Genomic DNA, 21,318 nt, shown 5'->3' with positions numbered 1-21,318 from the left:
AGCATTACAACCAGATAAGTTGGCATAACCGCAAGACTAACATCTCGCAGAACGGGAACCCCCTGCCCGCTCGCTCCCTGGGAGTGCCGGCAGTCCCTGTGCTGGGCGTAACTTGGAACGTGGCAAAGCGTCCACTGCTTGATCAAAAATGTCTCTCAGGCTGCCAATCTGTGGCCAGACCCGGCAGGTGCCTACAGACATCCGATGCCCACTTGAAGGACCTATCTTCTGCCCAGACAAGTCGTTACAACTTCCCAATTCCTCAGTTTTCGCAAGCCGATTCAGCTGACGGGACGGGATTGAGCGTACTCAGTGCTGTGTGTGGCTGAGGTAACCCCTCACATACACAGGCCATTCCCACTGACTGGACCAGGCGCGAGTGTTAAAGGTACCATGTCCCACTGCTAGACACATTTGAGGAAGCGTGTGCTGTAGCAGCGATACTGTTCCGCAGCTTCAGAAGACTGCCCCACGGGCTCTCGTCTTGTAATAGTTGCCAATGGATCCAATGCTATGGGCATGGGTTGCGGTTTACCCACATCAACAAAACGTCGAGCGGGGTCCAAGTCACGAACAACCCCTCTGCCCCCTTGATAGACGACCGACCTCGGCGCGAAAGGATACGGCAACTTCTAATCGTTCAACGGAGAACAGAACTGTGCGAAGGGTAAAATGTTAGCATTTGTTTGGCTGAGCCTGCACGGGCATGCTTAGGTTTGCTCTCACTCATAATACACGATCTGATTCCAAGGAGCAACGGCTGACTTTCTGTAGTCCAACCACGGCTGGGATTCACACCGGCAGAGCACCTCCTGAGCATCGACGATACCATTGATGAACTCCAAGAAAGGCACCTATAATTGCGATGTGTTCCTCCAATTATTGGGCATGCGCTTCGTGGTGTACCATGGCATCGTAGGCTGTCGCGACTGATCCGAAGGTCGCACAGATGTTAAGTTTCGTATCGAGGAAATCGAGGGTCGTCGAAGAGCTCAATAAAGCCAACGGTCTTCTGTCCTCAGAAGAGACCATGAAATCGGTCCGGCGAGCGAATGTGTCTGTTCCATGGATGGATGTCAAAGTCAGTTTTTGGCTGAGAGATCGAAAATAAGCGGTGAGGGAAACTCGGTAGTACTTACCTTCAATGGCAACTAAGCATACCAGGTACCTAACACCAGGCTCTGGCCCAACAACCTATGACTCGAGCATCTGAATCCATTGCAGCACGATAAACTGATAGTTTTGAGCAAAAAATCCATCAAATGGGAGAATGCTATCGACATCAACCTGTTGTCGCACAAGTTTGTTCCAGTCAATGATCGTTTCCGCCTCGGGAAAGGGTGATATGGAGCAGTACCGCATCCCCCCAAGCCATCCAGCCACCTAGATTGGCCCAAGCCGAGCGAGTGGCCCATCTGGAAGTGACCTTCAGTACTGGCTTCACCAACTCTCACGCGCCATTCCAGGGGAGGTTCTACGTGTGTTGCAAAGGGTTTCTGTCCCAGGGGTTGTTGCTGGATAAGCTGGATTCTGGCTGAGCCTCTTGACTGTGAACCTAGTTTGTTGGGAAGCCTCACAATCCATGGGCGGCCCGCTCGAACTTGCACCATGAACGTCGCTATCCATGCTGGAGATCGGTTCGCCCGTGGTTCGCAAAGGCAATGAGGGGCTTGGCCGCCTTTCTCTCCATCTTGCAGGGGTAGGAGACTGAGGGTGCAATAATCGATGGCTGGTCTTCAAGGATAGGCCCTAATACACCGCCTTTGACACACACGGGGATAAACACGTGCAGTGGAATCAAGCGATTCATGGAGTTTGCAAGCCCTGAGAGCTCATGGGCAGCTCGGGTACTCCAATCCCGCTCAGCTGGGCTCGTGTTTCAGCCGCTTGGGTGGAGGCTGAGAGAGACGGACGTTGAAGGCGAGGACGGAGTTACCAGGGACGGGGGATCATATCCAGAGGCGCACTGAGGCCATGCCTCCTCTTTGGCCACGGCGCTGAATGGCACCTAGTGATGTCAATCGGCAGGGGCGCTCTGATCAGATGACAGTGACAGAATGCAGAAGCAGAAACACAAACGTCGAGGCTTCCCGGGTCTCCCTTGGACCATTGCCCTGTAAACCCACTCACCAGCCTCGAACGCTGGCCCGCCTGGACATGAAAGCCGCTTGCAGTTGGACACCTGACGGAGAATATCTGACACTCGACGCAACTTGTTCCTAAGACATGCAATCTCTCCTTAAGCACTAAATCCCTGCTGCCAATCTTTGAAACCCCTCTCTGTCCTGTCGAATTCTCTTGCGTTCTGTGTTAATTTCACCCCAGGTGCAGCCGCGCCCCCCAAAACACAGTGCCTGGTGGTTGGATCCTTGAGGCGGTAGACAGGTAGCGATTCGTACTTGCCCCAAACAAGCCCAGAGTCTTTGGACCCAAGGCATGGATAGGGAGGCGGATTTTGATGAAGTCAAAGCGGTGGGATTAAATAGCCAGGGGAAATAAATATACTTGGGTAGAAAGAAGTAAAGTTGAGCATAATTCATGAATCTATCCTGGAGTGCCTGGTACCGTGAGACCAGGGGGTTGAAGCTGTCCCTTCTTCCCACCGCCCACCCCCATGGCGTCGCGCCTTGGTTACCTCTAGCCACGCTCCCAGAGCCGCAACAGGACCAAGAGCAAGAGCGGACGGGTAGCTCCCTATCGCCTTCCCGCTCAGCCATTTGGTCTCTCCTCGTGACTTCTCCCACATCATCCTTTGGAGGCCGGCCTCCCCAAGTTCTGGCATCCCCTATTCTTCGTGATCTCAACGGACGCTTTCTGGTATCTTGCCCCTTTTCGTCTATTTCGACCCCTACATATCCCTTCTCAATGTCGCCCGTCAATGTTCTCCTCGAGCCTCCCCGCCGCTCGTCCACCGCCGGCCTGTCTCACGTTGTCTCTAGGCAACAGATCACCAGAGCTCGATTACTAGGCTGCACGCTTACTATGAAGTCTCTCATAGTGCACACTGTTCTACAAAACTCGGCGCTTCGATGAATTGAAGTGCGTCACGATACGGGAACAAGGAGAGCAGCATCACTCTGCTCTATCATCTAGCCAGTTCCTCCATTCCACTACCTAGATCCCCAACACAACAACCTTAGTCCTACTGCCTCATGACAGCAGCCATTACTCCCGCATACGCTAGATACACTAGAAGCTGCCTGGTGAATCCCGGGACGAGCATCTGGATAGCAAAGCCTGCTACAAGCACAAACACCAGGTACGTCGCAACTTCGCCAGCAGGAGACGTCACTTTGAGTGTCTGGATCGCCATAGGAGCCACTACGAAAAGTCCGACCGACGTGTTGAAGATTCCGACACTGACGAACCGAATAGCGTCCTCAGAAATCCATACGGCCTCGAAACCATCACCCTGCTCGGTTCTGGTCTTGAACTTGTTCTGCTTGGTTGTCAAAACAGCTCTACGGCGGGCAACAGACATGTTTGCTTACCAAAATGCGTCGAGCCCATGGCTGATACGATAAATGGGTCAAGACACGGTCCAATTTGTCCGTGTCAAAGAGCGATGCGAAGTCATGATCACAGGCGTTCAGATGGAGGCCATGTCCCACCCAACTCTGCTTCGCAGAAGATAGCACGTTGGTTAGTAACTTCTGGCTCGGTTCGTCGAACCCAAGGACCGTCCTCAGGTTGCAACCAAACTGATCTTAATCTTGTTAGCTCATGTCCCCAGCACCAAGCAGATGGGCACCAGTGTCGTACGATAACGGCCAAGTTTCGTCATAAGCTTGTCGTTGAAGTCATTGACACCCTCGTCGCCTGTGAGGACCATCTGCCTGAGATCATGTCCTAGCTGCTCTAGATGATTGGCTTCCAAGTCAAGCGACAATGAGGCGAGCCCTGTGAAGCGGCGGAAGAGGATGTTCGTCGGGTCAATCTCCCTCAGCGCTGCAAGGTGCAATACATCGGCGCCTGGGCCTGCAAGGTCGCTGTTAGCGTTGGGCAAGTATAACACCCTATTGGATGGCTTGCCTCCTTGCTCCGGCTCATTGCTCACCAAATCTAGTACGGAGGAGCGCGGGTTAATGTATCGAGCCATATCGCTGGCTGGGCTACGAACCTCGGGTATCTACATCATTGTCTGTCTGAAGATCCTCGGTGGTTCTCTGCTGGGCTTCCAAGTCCTCGACAGCGTCCGGGTTCCGAGAGTGTGAACTATTAGGAGGCGAAACATTGGTGAGGGGCATGATGGAGAGGGTACCTGAGTGGTACAGAAGCTGACTTGTCTAGAAGCTTCAGGTCAAGAGAGCCAATACTGGCGGCGCTGCGATGGGTATTTATGCCTCGAGACTCGAAACCAGACCTCAATGTTGGGGCTTCACCGTTCCGTCGGACATGACCTCGACTGCATCTTTTCCTGACTTGCAGGGTCATGAATGGATACCTACGGTATTTGACACAGCGACACGACACAGCCTCAAGCCCGGCCAATTTGGCAAGATGGGCGACGAAATCGCAGAGCCCAGAAAGGCCTCGGTCAATACATGCAGAGACGGACGAATAACGAGGCGTGTTGGGCAGCTCTGAAAATTGCCTCGTATGCCTTGCAGCACGTGGAGGTTGTCTCTGGCCAAGGTACTCGTTGCCCTCGTACCTCGTTTGTATCTCAGAGTCAAGAGACTGATCCCGCCCCCAATTCGTCCAAACAAGCGGCCGTTGGCGCTGCTGGTGTGACAATCCCAGCAGGTGGAACCAACGCCTTTCCTGCACCGCGCTTGGGATTCGCAGGGGCTGCGACTACATTCAAGCTTTACAAGGAGATTGCTACGAGTTCAAGGAGATGAGAACGAAGCCAAGGTGGACGAGAGAGTCTCGAATATGCGCAAGAGCCAATGCTGTCATGATATCTGACTATTTTGCCGATTTTTTGCTTTCCTAATGTCTCCTCCTCGATGTAATGGCCCGATGTTCCCAAACGCTTTCCCTCTATGATCCTCGCACAAGCCGCATTGTCGATATAGCGACATGTCCATAGTCCATGCCCTCCAAACCAACAACTTGGAAAACGGCACGATCCATCAAAGTATCAGGACTCTTATAAGTTGGTGCCGGTACTTGGGAAATATTACAGTCAGTTCTGCTTATTAACAGTGGTGTCTTATCAGGTACCTCGGTATTATGTTGTTCAAGTTCAGAATAGTCTTGAACCATAGCAATGATCTGAGCGTATAGAACGCACAGCACATGTCCGCTACAGTCTAGAAGCTGGGAACTGGAGTGTATCTCAGCGTTCAGCGGCGGTCTTTTCCGGCGTTGACGGAGGCGGGGGACGAGGATAGATAACTATACGGGGTCTTCTCTCTTGGACTGCGGGGGGGCTCATGGCGATAGACTCAAGAACAGGGGAGTGCTTTTCAGAATTGAGAAGGAATTGATGTAGTGGAGATGATGTAGAAGGAGGCGCGGTGTGTGAAGAGGATCTGAAGAACATGGCAAAGCTGGTCAATTTATACAACAAGTTGGCGCCCTTCTTGGAGACATGGACAAGGTCTTTCCTCCTCATATCCAGGGCGAGCAAGCGCGTCCTGCAGTCAAGCTAACGAATTGACCTACTAGCAGTGATAACAAAAAAGCAACATGTCAACAATGGCATGCAAGCACGCTCGCACACACGCAGCCTAGGTCTGAAGGTGAGAGGTCAACGACACCTCGCTTCGACTAACACGCGCGATGCTGCGAAGGTCTGCTCCGTAGCGCCTGCACTACACGCTCACCGAGACGCTAAAAACCCTGCTCGGTGTCGTCGTCCCTTGTCTAGTGTCCGCCGCTACTCTTGACGAAGACCAGGGCAGAGTTTCAAGTGCGGCGAAGTGAGGGGCATGAAGATCTCCATGGCGGGGTCGAAGAGCAAACTCCTCATCCTCTCAACGGAGTTGAGGATGGTCCTTTGCAGACGGTGGGTGTAGACTTCTCTTGCTCCTGCGCCTACCCCTGAGAATGCAGAACGCGGCATCGTATGCAACGGTGCCGACGGCAGCAATGTGGTTGGCTGCTGCTGGCAACGACTCGACACCTGCTCTGTAACCCATGCGGAGGAGCAGAAATGATCGGGATGGATGGAGATCTCATGTCTGCCAGGTCCGATGTCCAAGTAGCTGGTGGCAACCTTGACACAGGCGAAAGGGAAAACACTTCTAACTCATCTCGAATATTATGCAATACCTATCCTAAAATTGTCTAAAAAATACCATAAAGAAGGGTTAGTGCTTTGAGAACGTTCCATCCTGAGAGTCAGATTTATTTATATCCATACTTGCCTAACCAGCCCTGCCCGTCAACCTGCCCACGTCTCATTTTCCCCCTCCCAACTCACACACCCGACAGAAAGGCAAGCCTCCAACTCCCATGAGCTCCAACCGGGCGAGTAGCGGTGGGCTAGGCCCGGCATCGATGAATCTTGGCTTGATGCCAAGAAAGGTGACCATGACTCTTCGACAGGCACTCCCAGGGGTTCGTAGTCCCCAATTTATCACAAGAGAACGCCACAGAATGCGACAGGATGAAGGTGACTCTTCTCCGAGGGCTCTCCACTGCACGACGCGCTTCAAACAGCGTGCGCGCAGGTTGCCCGGGCTGCCATGGATCCTTGCCCCGGCCGGCACAGGTACCGCGTTAAATGGGGCAGCGGCTCTCTTTTCCCCAGACGATTGGCGTGGTTTTTGCATCGTAAGATGAGCGTCCGAGCGCAATTGCAGGCCCCATCAGTTGTTGAGCCTCGAAGTTCATCCGCAATACCTGCCAACAGGGCATGCAGTCCCCGACAAAAGCATCATAGACTGTGCTTGTCTGTGTAACCAGCCCGTCTAGCCCCAAATGTGCTCGAGCAGGGCCCATGGATCGGCGTAACAGGGGCCCCGGCCAGCCGTTTTAGGCCGTGGCAGCGGCATTCGACCCCTGAAAGCGAGGGTACAGGGCTGGACCAAGCCGTCAGTCAACAATCTCATCCTCCTCAACCAAGACGGACACCCCTCACCCCTGCTGATTGAGCTCCTCACAACCCGTGTCCCTTCTCGATCCTGCGTGCGATTGTGCCGTGTCTGGTCCCCCGCTGCTCGGGGCAATCCATTTGCGCCGGAGCAGCCTCTGGCCCCGAGACGCCGCCGCCACGGACGAGGAGTAGAATGAACCGTACGACTGCGGGCGCATCCCAAGGCACCAAGAAGAAAACAAGGCCATCCTTGCCAACTAGGGCTATAACCCAAAGGTGACAGATGGGACAGATGGACCTGTCACTTTGCTGGTGCATAACTGAGGTCGACAGCTCATATCGAGTAGGCCCTAGTCTTCCACAAGGTCGACACGCAGGCGGCTGACATCCGACTCTTTTCCCACGCTAGTATCGGGCGTATGCATCCTGGTTCGAGCAGCAGCGTTAGCTTCAGGTTGGCATGAGCGGAGAGGTTGCAATTGCGTGCAACGAATGCTTTGTACCTGATTCTTGAATACATGCCCCACCAACCAAGCTCAGTCCTCTCGCCATTCATCCCCTTTCTGATCTTCCGCCTCCCTCCACTCCTCTGGCGTTGTATGCAGCAGTTCAGATACGGTCGCGAAGCCAGCCCACAGTTCGGAGCAAAGCACCAAATGAATGAACTGGCTGCTCAAGAAGTTGATGACGAGAGTGGAGTTGAGGCCACTGAAAAGATTGACATTGAAAATATCATGGGAAGGCAGGCCAAGCCGAAGACGAAACGTGCGGGCCAGCAATCGAAGAGACATGCTCTCGTAAGGCGCTGTGAGTATTCGAATGGCGGCTTCGGAGAAGATGTAGTTTGCTAGAAGCGGTGGGAGCTGGGTAAGCAATGTGTCAACGTATGAAGGAGAGCTTAACCCTCGAGCATCGTTGACACTAGGCCGTAATTCAGCACTCCATAGTCCTTGCGGTCCATCAGATGAGGCCTCAGTTGCTTCCACATCAAAACTGATTAGCGTAGCATTGGCTCCTTCATTCTCGTCTTCATCGCTGAAATCATCGCGCATAGAAAACGTGCTCGGTCGCCTCACTGCCTCCACGGGGCCAGTGTCATTCGGTACCTGTCCATCTACCGCCCGCAGAGGCGAAACATCATTGGTCGCGCTTCGACTATGGGTGTTGTCCGCCCTGTCTCTGTCCCTGGGCCTATCGGTCGGTCCCAAGTTGGTCGGGGTCCCCAAAGGAGGGCTGGTGTTTGGAAGCCTGGGCAAGATAATACTCCACAGTTGGGGCCGTAGGTCACGAATCAGTCTCTGTGTCATTACCCAGAGAAGGAAAGGCGTTGCCGAGATGCATACACCCCCTATCCATTGTAGGACGGACTGGATTGAAAGGCCATTGAGAGGTGGTGGAGCGGGAATAGGGGAGTCCGCGCTGAAGGGGACAAAGAAGGAAAGGCTGGGAAGCAGGTTGCTGCTCGAGACCAGTCCAAGCCTCTGCAAAGCTACGTAAAGTTCGATATGCGTCCTGGCATACGCCCACATTTCGTGAACACTGATAGAGGGTGAGCTAAAGGCATTCGCACATGGAGGCTGCGGATCACTCACAAGCGACGAGCAAACATCCTATCAGGACGGTCTCTCCAGAGCCAGAAAAGTTTGCGATCGGTATAGTTGGTGAGAATGCTTGTAGCCGCGCCAGGCATGATGTCTCTCGTGAAAGAAAAGTCCTTACGGGCTTGAGCAAACAGGTCCCAGAAGGCGATGTGTGAGTATCTTTTGTAGATCTGTAAATGTTAGCAAAATCAATGATGACTAGGTCAATGAAAGACCTACGAGGATGCGCTGTCGGAGGCCGTCAAGACCAAACGCACCGGCGGCATCTACACAACGCATTGCCGAGAAGGTGAGATTCATTCCCACGTCATACTCATAAAGCGAATGCCTACGCTCCGACTCGGCCTCTGGGTTTGACGTCGGGTTCTCCTGTTCAGCAACACCAATAACGAGCATAACCTCATTATGTGAACGAATTATGTCTCTGTTGATTCTTTTGGTCTCGGGGTTTATGGGGCGACCTCTGTGGTCGTACTGTTGTTGCCTTGAACCGTCGTTTTGTTCATCATCTTGATCCCCATCCCATTCCACAACATCGTCATATGGAGACCGACCCTTTGCGCGTTAGAATTCACCTCATGATGGGATATGATGGTGTGTCTCGTACCAGCGCCTGGGCGGTCAAGGGGCCTTGCATTCCCATGATGGAGGATTATGAAGGCTCATCTATTGAACATGGAATGACTGCATGATGTAGCTAGTTCGCAAGCTCTAGTCGTTTGAGATACACGGCGAGGGTATTTTGAAAACGCGTTTTGTATCTGCGAGATGAAATTTAGTGCTTAAGAAGTAAAGGTTGATGAAGGTCGAGACAAGTTGGGAGCTGTCATGATCGCGAACGAACAAGGTGTGGCTTGGAGGTGTGGCAAGTGCGATTGCGATTATGTAATCACCGTTTTCGCCAATCAGGTTGCGTCGCCACGGACGCCAAAAAAAAAAATCGAGGAACAGGAAGTCGGGACTCATGAGAGCTTCTCTGCTTTGATTTCTTGTCAGGTCGCATCCGCATCAACACACCCACAATGGCAAATAAGCAGCCGTTTAAGACGACGTTTGACGTTGATCATGTCATTCGACCCATCTTTACTGGAGGCTCTGTAGCTCTTGACAATGGCGCTCGAATTCTCGCGACAGTTCTTGGGGAGGATGCGATTCTCACTGACCTGACAAACGGCAAGCACCTTGCGCAAATCGAGGGTGTAAGAATCCCAGCGAAGCCTTGCAACGCGACGTGGCTAATTCTTTATAGGACGGAGAGCTCATTTCTACCTTGACCTGTGAGTTTACTCGAAAGATGCTCAGCCCAGCTAAACTAACATGCCGCAGTGACACCCTCTGGCTCTCATCTCATCATCTGCTCGCGCTCCCTGTCCATGAGGATTTATGCGCTGAAGCGGTCTGAGGATGATGGATCTATCGAAGCTACTCTCACCCGAACAGTCAAGGCCCACGGCACACCCGTCGTCGTTCTTGCTGTTGACCGAACCAGCACCTTGCTTGCGACAGGAGGCACCGATGGATCAGTGAAGGTGTGGGATATCGCGGCAGGCTACGTTACTCACACTTTCCGTGGATCTTCCGTTTTGGTCTCTGCGCTTCACTTCTTTGAGGTGGCCGCTCGCTCAAATGAGGCTACTCGCAAGGGGAAGAAATCAAAGCGTCAGGAGGATTCCGACGAGGAGGAGGAGAACGCCAGCACTACCAACTTCAGACTTGCCTGTGGCAACCAAGATGGCAAGGTTCGAGTATGGGACTTGCACAAGCGAAGCTGTGTCGCCAACCTCGAGTCTCATGTTTCCGACGTTCAGGGACTCGACTACTCACCAGAGCAGCACGCCCTGGTTACGGCAGGCAGAGACAAGACCCTGACTTGGTGGGATGCCAAGTCTTGGAAGATTCGCAAGGTGGTTCCCTGTCTGGAACTTGTCGAGGCGGCTGGCTTCATCGATGATGGACAACTCACTTACTCGGCTGGTGCAAATGGCTGCCTTCGCATCTGGGACACGGATACGGGCAAAGAGCTCACCCCGCAGCAAGCTGCCAAGAGTGAGGAGGAAGGCATCGCGTCTGGTATTTACCGCCCTGGCCTCCCCTTTATCCTCCTTGTTCAGGTCGACCATACCCTAGCTCTCTATCGACCGCCCAAAAAGGAAGAGGCGTCATCACTCTCGGCACCAGAGCCCTTCCGAAGGATATCTGGAACACACGACGACATTATCGACTTAGGGTACCTCCTCCCAGACCGTTCACTCGTTGCCCTGGCCACAAACTCGGAGGATGTCAGGCTCGTGTCTGTTTCTGAGACAGAGACTCAGAGCGGTGAATCTGCGTGGGGCTCTGACTCTTCCCCTTACTTTGGGCAGGACGTTGCTCTCCTCAAGGGCCACGATGAAATTGTTATTTCTCTCGATATTGACTGGTCAGGCCACTGGATTGCCACAGGTGCCAAGGATAATACAGCTAAGCTCTGGCGTATCGATCATGCCAACAACTCTTACACATGTTGGGCAACATTCTCGGGTCATGCTGAATCTCTGGGTGCTGTCGCGCTCCCCAAGGGCGTCCCTCCTGAGTCATCTGCCGCTCGCTCTGATCCCCTGAACAACCCTCCCCCTTTCCTTATTACAGGTTCTCAAGATCAGACCGTCAAGAAGTGGGAAATCCCTCGAGCAGCCCAGCAAAAGGGTCACAAGACCGGTTCCCGCGCCGTTTTTACTCGAAAGGCGCACGACAAGGACATCAACGCAATCAATGTTCACCACTCGAGTCAGCTTTTCGCATCCGCGTCGCAGGACAAGACGGTCAAGATTTGGTCTGTGGCGGAGGGCGAGGTTCAGGGCATCCTGCGCGGTCACAAGCGAGGTGTCTGGTCGGTTCAGTTTTCTCCCGCACAGTTGCCAGCTATCCAGGGCGAAGATGGCGCTGTCACTGGAAAGGGCGTCGTTCTCACTGGAAGTGGTGACAAGACTATCAAGCTCTGGAATCTCGCCAACTATGCCTGCATCAGAACCTTTGAAGGGCATTCCAACAGTGTCCTGAAGGTTGCGTGGTTAAACATGCCTTCTACCCAGGATCAGTCCAAGAAGCGAGTTCAGTTCACCAGCGCCGGTGGTGATGGTCTCGTCAAGGTTTGGGACGCCAACTCGGGTGAGGCAGAGTGCACACTTGATAACCATGAGGACCGTGTTTGGGCTGTGGCTGTCCACCCGGAGAACAACACTATTGTTTCTGGCAGTGGTGATTCAACAGTGACCTTCTGGAAGGACACTTCGTCCGAGACTCAAGCGGCCGCATCGCAGGCTGCTCTGAAGATGATTGAGCAGGAGCAAGAGCTGGAGAACCATATTCACGCTGGTTCTTTCCGGGAAGCCATCACTCTCGCACTCCAGCTCAACCACCCAGGACGCCTCCTGAGCTTGTTCACCTCAGTCATGACAACAAGCAACCCTGACAAGGGCAGTCTGAGCGGTTTGAAAGCTGTGGATGAGGTGCTGGGCAGCCTGTCTGACGAGCAAATCTTCCTACTTCTGCTGAGACTGCGAGACTGGAACACGAATGCTCGAACGGCGCCAGTAGCCCAGAGAATCTTGTTGACTCTCATTCGCAGCTATCCTGCGTCCAAGTTCTCGAATCTCTCAGTCAAGGGGGCCCAGGGGCAGAAGAGTTTGAAGGATGTTTTGCACGCTATTCGCGTCTACACGGAGAGGCATTACAAGCGCACTGAGGAGCTGGTCGATGAGAGTTATCTGGTGGAATATACCCTGCAGGAGATGGATGATCTCGCACCTGCTTTGGATGAAGATGTTGTCATGGCTGGATAGACGATGGACTGTGTGGTTGTTGATACAGAGCCAAAGTATTTACCCCCCGTGTGTTCATTCCCGGATAATCAATCATTGGAGTACAATGGATATAGATAAAATGCTTCCAGGTCTTTTCGAAAATAAATTGTCTTTGAATTTGATCTCATGATAACTTGCAGGTGCTCTCATGTAGTCTGTCGTAGCCTGGTCGCGCTAACGGCCGGCCTGAGGTCGCGCGCCCGCCAAAAAGGGGTTCAAAGAAGGGGGTGGGGTAGACTTCTGACGGGAGCAACGCAACGGAAATAACACAGCCAAAACACAACTGATCCAAAGTAAAGTCGGGGGGCTACGAACGCCCCTTAGTTGTTGACCCCCCCGCCCCCCTGGTTTTTGGAGCAGGGTAAGGTCCACCGATTGGATTCGATCAGCAGAACAAAATATCGAAGCTCAATAGCCAGCCGAACTAATCCGGGCACTGACCGGCGGGGTCCAAGAAACAAGGCGGGTTCATAACCCCCCGACTTAATTTATACCCAAGACTCAACGACGCAACGACTAGCCACTATAATTTACAACCGCCAAAATTATGAATGACGATTGCAATAACACAATAAAATAACTCATCGCAGGGTAACACAACGGGGGAAAGGGGGATATATCATCCTGTTACAAATAGACCATTGGACCAAATACCTAAAAGTAGGGGGCCCCCGTGTTTATGATACTGGAACCAATGGTTTATATTGCTTCGTCACACATCCTAAGTCCTGCCTCTTTACAATAGAATAGTTGATATAAAAAGACTAAAACAAAATCAAGTCTATCCTAATAAGTCCTTATCTAGATTGCTATTTTATTGTTCTTATTACATGTTTAAGGCTACCCTTAGAGGAGGATAGCCTGGCTGTTACCTTCGTGCTACGACCTACTCCGTACCTACCTACCTACCGAGGGAGGGAGGTAGGTAGACTCACGCTTTTTTCTTGACCCATTTCCTGAGCTTCAAGGCTCCACTCATAACCGCTGCATTCGTTCCGTCTTCACTCCTTCATTCAAGACGTCAAATTTCAACCAAGCTTCAGCGAGACGGCAATAGCTGTCACCACCCCAACCGGCCACTCGAATACGGTCCGTGTCTATCTACCGGTGGTATCCTGCCTTTGCGCTCAACAATGGCCAAGCGCCAGGCCTCCGAGGCCCTCGATGACCTCGACATTGCTTCACCAGTATCAAAGAAGTCTCGACTGGACGATATCGAATCTCCTCTAGGGAACGGCGCAGAAGCTGAATTCCAACCTGGAGCGCATGCTAATGGTGACGCGCAAGACGACGATGACGACTTTGACGATGACGAGCCCGCTGCTGCTGCGCCCATACGACAGTCGGCGCCCACAGACGGCTACGACGATCTCTACCTCGACACCATCGACCGCAACGTGCTCGACTTTGACTTTGAAAAGCTCTGCTCCGTGTCGCTCTCCAACATCAACGTCTACGCCTGCCTCGTCTGCGGCAAGTACTTCCAGGGCCGCGGGCCAAAGTCGCACGCCTACTTTCACTCACTCGACGAGGACCACCATGTCTTTATCAACCTCGAGACCCAGCGCGTCTACGTCCTGCCGGAGGGATACGAAGTCAAGAGTCGCGCTTTGGATGACATCAAGTACGTGTCGGACCCGCGATACACCAAGAAGGAGGTGATCGAGATGGACCGCGCCAAACGTACGAGCTACACCCTCGACTCTAAGGAGTACACGCCAGGCTTTGTGGGTATGAACAATATCAAGGAGAACGACTACTTCAACGTCGTGATCCAGGCCCTTGCTCACGTCGCGCCCTTGCGCAACTATCTCCTCCTAGAGGATTTCCCCGACAAGACGGAGCTCGTCAAGCGATGCAGCATCCTTGTCCGCAAGATCTGGAACCCTCGTGCCTTTAAAGCGCACGTCTCACCACACGAGCTTCTGCAGGAGATCTCGCTCCGCTCCAACAAGCGCTTCACCCTCACGGCGCAGTCAGACCCCGTGGACTTCTTGTCGTGGTTCCTCAACAACCTCCACCTTGGTCTGGGTGGCAGCAAGACAAAGCCCGGCAGCTCCATGGTGCAGCGGACGTTCCAGGGCAAGATGAAGGTCGAGTCGCAGGCCATCACCGCGCGTGCAGATGCTAGCGATCGCCTACGCTTCGAGGACGCCGATGTCAAGGTCGATGTGGTTCGCTTCCTGCTCCTCACACTTGACCTCCCCTCAGCGCCACTATTCCAGGACGAGCTTGAGAAGAACATCATCCCACAGGTCCCCCTGACTACCATCCTCACAAAGTATGATGGACAACGAGCGCAGGAACACCATGCCCAGAGAAAGCGGTACCGCCTTATGCACCCCCTGCCCCCTTACCTCATCTTCCACGTCAAGCGCTTCTCCCAGAACAAGTTCGTCTCGGAGCGCAACCCCACCATCGTCACCTTCGATGCTCGAAATCTCGACATGTCGCCTTACGTTGAGCCTAACCCTCGGGAGTGGCCTCCTGGCGAGCCTATCTGGTACGATCTCGTCGCAAACGTCGTCCACGAAGCGGTACGCGTGCGCGAGGATGTGGTCGACAGCGGGGAGGAGCGCAAGACATGGAAGGTGCAACTCAAGAACAAGGCGACGGGAGAGTGGGTGGTGTGTCAGGATCTCTTTGTGGACAAGGTGCAGAGCGAGTTGTTGTATCTCGGAGAGACATATCTACAAGTATGGGAGAGGAGAAGGGAGCCAAAGGGCAAGGGAAAAGCAGCGGCATCATGACCCCACACAAGTCATGAGCACAACTAATAGGCACAATTGTAATATCACGGTTTATGAGACAAAATTGGTCTTGCTTGGGCGACAAACGACAGCCCTCAAAGCTCGCTCTTGTGATTGTAGCTCTCGCCGAAATCCGCTATTGGGCGAGCCACGTCCTGGCCGCTCGCAGCTACCTAGTAATACACCATCCATCCCTGGGCGAAGCCTGATATCATCATCGACCGGCCTCGCCCTTTGTATCCATACAGCCGTTGGTTTCCCTCATGTCATCCAATCGTCCCGTCCCAACCGCCAACCCTGATCCTCATGAACACGTTATGAGCAGCCCCACCCAGAAGAACTCTCCAACACCGCCAACAAAGTTGTCATTCGTAAAGACAATGAAACACAAACAAAGTAAGTAGTTAAAAAACAAAGGCGACTCGGTCGATAAATCCCGGAACGTGGAAAACGACTTGTCGAAAATACAGTACACAGGTTGGCGGTTAGGGACTTTAACGCCGGACGCGCTACGACTAGGATTGCTCTGAGGGCTGCTTCGACACGCCACCTGTGTGACGCTTATCGTGGTGATGGTGCTGTCCCGCCTTTTCGCGGCGCTGCTCCTCGATAGCCGTTCGTTGCTGGATACTAGAGTCATGGCTCTTGAATTCCACTCGAGTGTTGGGAGGGAAGTTGAGGACGTGCTTCATGGTCTCACTGTTCAAGAGTCAGTCTCAGAATACTTCCACTGGCTTGTAACAAGACTTACCGAATCTTAATGACGCGGCCACCATCCGTTCGGGTCCAGATGCTCAGAATGTCCTCTCCATTCCTTACACTGAGCACGGCACCACAAACGTCCTCTCCAGCGTCACCAAACTGATCCCCAATGAGGGAGAGCATGAGGTCTTCCCAGTACCGGTCGGCCACGCCCTTCTTCATCCGAACAACCCACTTGCCACCCTTTTTGTTCACATCGTCCTCCCAGATGGGCCGGACGCCCTTCTTGAAGAGATGGAAGTCCGACACGACCGGAAGCGAGGAGGGGCGCTTCAGGTAGGAAAAGATCTCCCAAAACTCCTCCACCGTCCGCACAGTAGCAATCTCGTGCAGGGTCTTCTCGTATTCGATGAAGCCGTGGGCCTTGGAAATCGGGGGTCGGTACCAGAAAGTCCAGGGCTCCATGAGCTGGTGTGATACAGGAGCGGCCGCCGCGGCCCCCTGGGAACCCTCAGAGATGGAGGCCATGCTGGGGGCCTTCCCCACAACCTTTGACAAGTCCTTGGGCTGGCCAGACTTTGCAACCGCGGTGCCCATAGCCGAGTCGAAAGGATTGGCCGAGGACTTGGGTGTTTTCGCAGACCCAAAGGAGGCGAAAGCTCCAGAGCCTAGACCAAAGGCGCTGGAGGCACCGCTGGTGGGGGAGACCAGGCCGCCAGGTGTAGTGTTGAAGGGGTTCTGTTTGCTCGACGACGGGGTATCGCCGCCTTGGCGCTTTGGAAAGGAAGCATTGCGACTGAAGGAATCACCACTGGACCCTTGACCGGGTGTCGAGAGGGAGAGCTTGCCGGAGCTGTTGAAGTGAAAAGTGTTGGTAAGATTCACATGGTATGTAAACAGAAGGGCAATGTAAGGAAACTTACTTTGTGCGGCGGGCCCAGAGGTTATCCATCAGGACTGAATGGGACAGGTTTTGCCTGCAAATTAAGGTAGGGCGGGGAAGTCGCCTGTCGAAGACACCTCAGATATGACGGAAGGAGGGGAAGAGGAAGAGGGCGGATGCGGCGTCGGTTTCTCGGACAGTAAGAGGTTCGTAGACGAAAATGCAGTTCTTGTTGGGGGCGCGAGGCGAGTTGGCGATGTAGTGCCTTTGGAGGTTACACGGTCTCGAGGTCGGATGAGGGGGCGACGATGGATAGCGGGAAGGGCGAGGGGACTAGGGTTGCGTTTGTTTACGATTATTGACTGATGATGAGATCGGAAGTATTTCGGGTATCGATATTGTTCGAGGAGGAGTCGGAGGCGTGTGAATGTTGGCGAGAGGTAGAGGCGGGTTTGTTTTGGAGGAGTTGGTGAAGAGAATCTTTCAGGTTGAGTTTGGGGAATTTTGGTAGGTTCAGGGAACGTTGCGAGAGGGAAAGAATGATGGAGGGCCCGAAGAAATTCTGGCAGCCCACCCACGTACTAAGGTAAAAAATCGAGACGAGTCGCGAAGTGCAGAGTTGGGGTAGTGAGGGGGTACCGTCCCACCTAGATTCAGCTAGAGAATACTTTCATGTACTTCCTCCCCTCTGGAGAAGCCCTGAGCTCGCTGAAAACCCTCGCCGTAAGTGGTCGCGGATGGCCTGTAGCGGCGCGGCCTGGCTCCACTAGACCACCCCCCAACCCCCAGGCACTCGGGGGACCTTACCCATGGCCCTGGCGTCAGAGGCATCCATGGACTCACCAGGGCGGCAGTGACACAATCGGAGCGCCGGGGTATACCTCCTCTAGCGCCTGAGGACACTCTCTAGCCGCCTTGTGCCTGAGCTTCTGGAAACATTTGATACGACACCTGTCGCACGAGATCTGCACAGCTAGGAAGAAAAAAGCAAATCCTCTCTCGTGCAAGTGAACCGGTCAATTCCGCTGCGTTGCAGGTTGCACGCTGGCATGTCGTTAGAGCCAGAGTGCCCCTGGTGCGTACCAAGACAAAATCAGCCGTCACTGACGTCTGTGGTGTCGTAGAAACCCCCGTCCATGGGGAAGCGTGGCGGGGCTGCCGGGAGTCTTGGTATCAGGCATCTCGTTCATGATTCTACCGGGAGCCAGCTCAGTGCATATCCCGGGGCTTGTCACATACATTAGCTCTAATAGGAGACTACAAATCCGAGATACGACGGTAAAGCCACCTCCATTCTCCTCTTACGGTTTTCGGCGTTGACTCACCCGGCCTTACCCCCGGCTCCGAGTTGTGAGACCCGACCAGACAGATCAAGAACCCCTGTCCGACCAGAACGAATGATCATGGGCCAATTAACCGACCAGGCAACAATTGCGTGCCAATACCTCCCATGCTTAAGGGGTCCTCAACTGGCAACATGATCTCGAGATAACCAATGCCTCGTCGTCAGCTTAATTTGCACTCCCGCATCAATCTTTCCGTAACCACCGTGACAGGCTCCTCGATAAGGCTTAGCGCTGAACCCCGATCCACGGAGCTGGGAGCAATTTCCAATGCTTGTGCAAGAGGCCTTTTTGTGCCAAAACTCCATCCGCAGACATGAACTATGAGGAAGAAAGTGTAGCCGAGGGACAGCATCAGCTCATGAGACGACAAAGTTTCTCCAATTGGCCCAATCAAAGGCACAGCTTCATGCAGGAACGCTTTCTTCAAAGTGCACTTGGGGGTCTCAGGTTTTGTCTCGAAATACCGCGCCACAGACCTCCGTGATTCAGTGGCTGTGCTCCGGGACTTGGCCCAGCCACCCGGCCCCGCTCCAGACTTCGAGACCGAATTTCTTATCGGTTCTTATCGCAACTCCAAAGAAAAAAAAAGTATCCCCAGCCAAGCTCAGCGACACTCACCACCACCAAAATCCAGCCTCCAGCCACGCCAAACCATTCCACGCATTTCTCCTTGTCGTCGCGATGGGTGTGGTACGAACAAAAACCATCAAGAACAAGCACGCGGGCGGCGGCCCCTCGAGCAAGTCCTCCAAGGACATCGCCCCAAAGTCCAAGAAGCCCAAGGGCACGCCGCCGTCCAAGCAGGTCAAGGACAAGGGTCGCGAGGCGCTCCTCCGGAAGCTCAAGAACCCCAAGAAGCGCACCTACACCGATGAGCAGCTCGGCATTCCCACGCTCAACAAGATCACTCCCGTGGGCGTCGTCAAGCCCAGGGGCAAGAAGAAGGGCAAGGTCTTTGTCGATGACAGGGTATGAGCGCCTCATGTATTCCCAATCGCGAGGCGATTCCAATGCTGACTTTTACTTTGCAGGAGAGCATGAGCACGATCCTGTCCCTCGTCCAGGCGGAGAAGAACGGCCAGATCGAGTCCAAGATGATCAAGGCACGACAGATGGAGGAGATCCGCGAGGCGCGCAAGGTTGAGCAGGCGAAGAAGGAGCAGGACAAGAAGAACAAGCTCGAAGATGCCAAGGACGCCCTCCGAAAGAAGCGAAAGCGCAAGGGCGCCGACGAGGAGGAGAGCCTCAAGGAATACACCTCTGCAGGCACCAAGGCCGGCAAGGCCAAGACCAAGAAGCGGGTTTCTTTCGCATAAGGCCGCAGGAATGAAAGGCAATGGGGGAAAATCTGGAGTTGTTGCATGGCTTGGCGCTAGGAGTTTGATGGACTGGGGTTTGGTCCCTCTGGTGGTATTCGTTGATTTGGTATAAAGACCCAAGACAGCATCTAAACCAGGCTGTTACTGCAGGCATATTCGGCCAATTGAGTAAAACGGTCAAATTATGGCATCATGTGCCGTCTATGTGCGTGTATGCCATGCGTCTAGTATACAAGTCTATCTATGAACCTCGAGCATAACCAAGACTCCTCTAACGTCAGATCTCATGGCCTGCAGAAGAGCTGCTCTACCCGTCCTAATCTTCCACAATCAACATCTTGCGGCGCATTGGGCTATAGCCATGTCCCTGTGTCAAATCAGCATCAGATGCCTCCTCGGGCTTCAGGCTGTCAAGATCACACTTGAAAGCCAAGTGGTTCAAGAAGTTTGCGACCTGGGACAATGTTAGCTCAAGAAGAGATGGCCAATCCTACACGAGACCTACCGGCTTGGGGAACCATCGACCGCCACCCATCTCAAACCAGCAGAGATGTCCACCGAGCGTTGTTGTAAGGAGAATAGTATTGGGGTTCTGCTGGAACTCTTCAAATGGAATGGCTTCCTTAACGGCAATCTATCGACTGTAAGCAGGAGTAAGTGACGAGTCAAGTATAGGTCTTACAGGATCGTCGACAGAGTTGATGGCCAGGAAAGGGATCTTGATGGATAGAATGGCATCGGTCGATGAGGCATCTCGGTAGTATGCATACTCAGTGGGATATCCCCAGATAGGGCACCTAGAAAGGTCAATCTCAACCCAAGAAGTGTTGTTCAATAACTTACTGGATCAAGCGATCGAACTCGTTCAGGTATGTGATGTCCAGGACAGCCTCAACATCAACCTTGCTATGCTGTTCCAGCGCATCCCGATGTCTTCGTGCAAGTTCCTTCAAAGACGCTACATGTATTGTTAGCAGGGCTCCAGATTAACGGAGCAAAATAAACTTACATCCCATAACTCGCAGATAAACCTCCTTGCCCATATAGCTGTTCTGGAGAATCTTGCTCGAGACCTCGAGGTTGAAGGGGTTAGAGCACGCAATGGCTCCTTTCAGGACACAATTCGAGCCCTCCTCGCCACAGTACTATATCATTTTCCGTCAGACTCGAATCAAACCATGGACCATTTTTATGACTTGCGTTTGTGAGCATGTTAGCGCCCAGAGAAAATCCAATGCCGAACAACGGACGGTTGGGAAACTTTTCCGTCAACCATTTCACTGTCTAAGTACCTGTCAGTCAGACGGATCCATATTCCTCGTATCTGGTCATCCTTACTTGACGGATGTCCCACGTTGCTCTTGCGTTGTACAAAACGCCGCTGGTGATCTTGCTTCGTGCACATCCTCGAGAGTTGACGACGCATGCCTCCCAACCACCCTCACCAATCAAGGGCGCAATCGCTTCTCTCAGGTAAATCTCGTGAGAGCCGCCAGAGAGGCCATGCATCACGACAAGCATTGGCTTGGTGTCGTCGGATCCAATATTATCCAGCTCTTCGTTAGTGTAATAGACAGTCCGTCGGCACAATGTGGGATCTTCCTCCTCGAAAGGCTCAACAACAAAATCCACGGCAAAGGTGCCTCGGTAGGTCTTGTGGTCGGCCTCAAAGATCTTGCGCTTGTACCAGACCTTGGGTCCGGCAGGCTTGGTCGCCGTCCACATGGTCTGCAGATGGCCATTGAAAAGTAGCGGGTTAAGATGGCATGGTGGTGTCGTCTTTTCGCAAATGGAAAGCAGATCTGTCACGTTGCCATCCTTTTCTCGCACCGCTCGCGGTGACGGCGCATGGGTGAATTCAACGTCTGCGAAGCCGAGCCACTCCAT

General features: G+C 53.3%; 7 protein-coding genes across 7 annotated transcripts; 3 read left to right on the top strand and 4 right to left on the bottom strand.

Annotated features, from left to right (window-relative positions):
• Nucleotides 1-3,721: 3,721 nt before the first annotated feature.
• NECHADRAFT_84816 (uncharacterized protein) lies at nucleotides 3,722-4,247 on the bottom strand (the record flags this gene model as incomplete). Its single annotated transcript, XM_003050028.1, has 2 exons — nucleotides 3,722-3,978; nucleotides 4,121-4,247. 2 exons carry the CDS (start codon nucleotides 4,245-4,247, stop codon nucleotides 3,722-3,724), a joined length of 384 nt encoding a protein of 127 aa, XP_003050074.1.
• Nucleotides 4,248-7,524: 3,277 nt separating this feature from the next.
• On the bottom strand, nucleotides 7,525-9,232 carry NECHADRAFT_48505 (uncharacterized protein; the record flags this gene model as incomplete). Its single annotated transcript, XM_003050027.1, has 6 exons — nucleotides 7,525-8,173; nucleotides 8,277-8,407; nucleotide 8,527; nucleotides 8,581-8,759; nucleotides 8,809-9,144; nucleotides 9,197-9,232. 6 exons carry the CDS (start codon nucleotides 9,230-9,232, stop codon nucleotides 7,525-7,527), a joined length of 1,332 nt encoding a protein of 443 aa, XP_003050073.1.
• A 379-nt stretch (nucleotides 9,233-9,611) lies between these two features.
• Nucleotides 9,612-12,410, top strand: NECHADRAFT_96240 (uncharacterized protein; the record flags this gene model as incomplete). The annotated part of the gene is made up of 3 exons (XM_003050413.1): nucleotides 9,612-9,788; nucleotides 9,839-9,866; nucleotides 9,916-12,410. 3 exons carry the CDS (start codon nucleotides 9,612-9,614, stop codon nucleotides 12,408-12,410), a joined length of 2,700 nt encoding a protein of 899 aa, XP_003050459.1.
• A 1,154-nt stretch (nucleotides 12,411-13,564) lies between these two features.
• Nucleotides 13,565-15,181, top strand: NECHADRAFT_49567 (uncharacterized protein; the record flags this gene model as incomplete). Its single annotated transcript, XM_003050412.1, has 1 exon — nucleotides 13,565-15,181. One exon carries the CDS (start codon nucleotides 13,565-13,567, stop codon nucleotides 15,179-15,181), a length of 1,617 nt encoding a protein of 538 aa, XP_003050458.1.
• A 515-nt stretch (nucleotides 15,182-15,696) lies between these two features.
• Nucleotides 15,697-16,835, bottom strand: NECHADRAFT_84813 (uncharacterized protein; the record flags this gene model as incomplete). The annotated part of the gene is made up of 3 exons (XM_003050026.1): nucleotides 15,697-15,880; nucleotides 15,933-16,736; nucleotides 16,807-16,835. The coding sequence occupies 3 exons, from the start codon at nucleotides 16,833-16,835 to the stop codon at nucleotides 15,697-15,699; spliced, it is 1,017 nt and encodes a 338-aa protein (XP_003050072.1).
• Nucleotides 16,836-18,740: 1,905 nt separating this feature from the next.
• Nucleotides 18,741-19,510, top strand: NECHADRAFT_73868 (uncharacterized protein). The gene is made up of 2 exons (XM_003050411.1): nucleotides 18,741-19,081; nucleotides 19,144-19,510. The coding sequence occupies exons 1-2, from the start codon at nucleotides 18,794-18,796 to the stop codon at nucleotides 19,426-19,428; spliced, it is 573 nt and encodes a 190-aa protein (XP_003050457.1). The 5' UTR covers nucleotides 18,741-18,793; the 3' UTR covers nucleotides 19,429-19,510.
• Nucleotides 19,511-19,747: 237 nt separating this feature from the next.
• Nucleotides 19,748-21,318, bottom strand: NECHADRAFT_96236 (uncharacterized protein; the record flags this gene model as incomplete). The annotated part of the gene is made up of 8 exons (XM_003050025.1): nucleotides 19,748-19,885; nucleotides 19,937-20,065; nucleotides 20,114-20,228; nucleotides 20,275-20,389; nucleotides 20,441-20,576; nucleotides 20,616-20,626; nucleotides 20,682-20,691; nucleotides 20,770-21,318. The coding sequence occupies 8 exons, from the start codon at nucleotides 21,316-21,318 to the stop codon at nucleotides 19,748-19,750; spliced, it is 1,203 nt and encodes a 400-aa protein (XP_003050071.1).

This window comes from Fusarium vanettenii (assembly GCF_000151355.1).
Source record: "Fusarium vanettenii 77-13-4 chromosome 9 genomic scaffold NECHAsca_6_chr9_2_0, whole genome shotgun sequence".
Lineage (NCBI taxonomy): Eukaryota > Fungi > Ascomycota > Sordariomycetes > Hypocreales > Nectriaceae > Fusarium > Fusarium vanettenii.
This window is presented reverse-complemented; position numbering and strand designations above follow the sequence as displayed.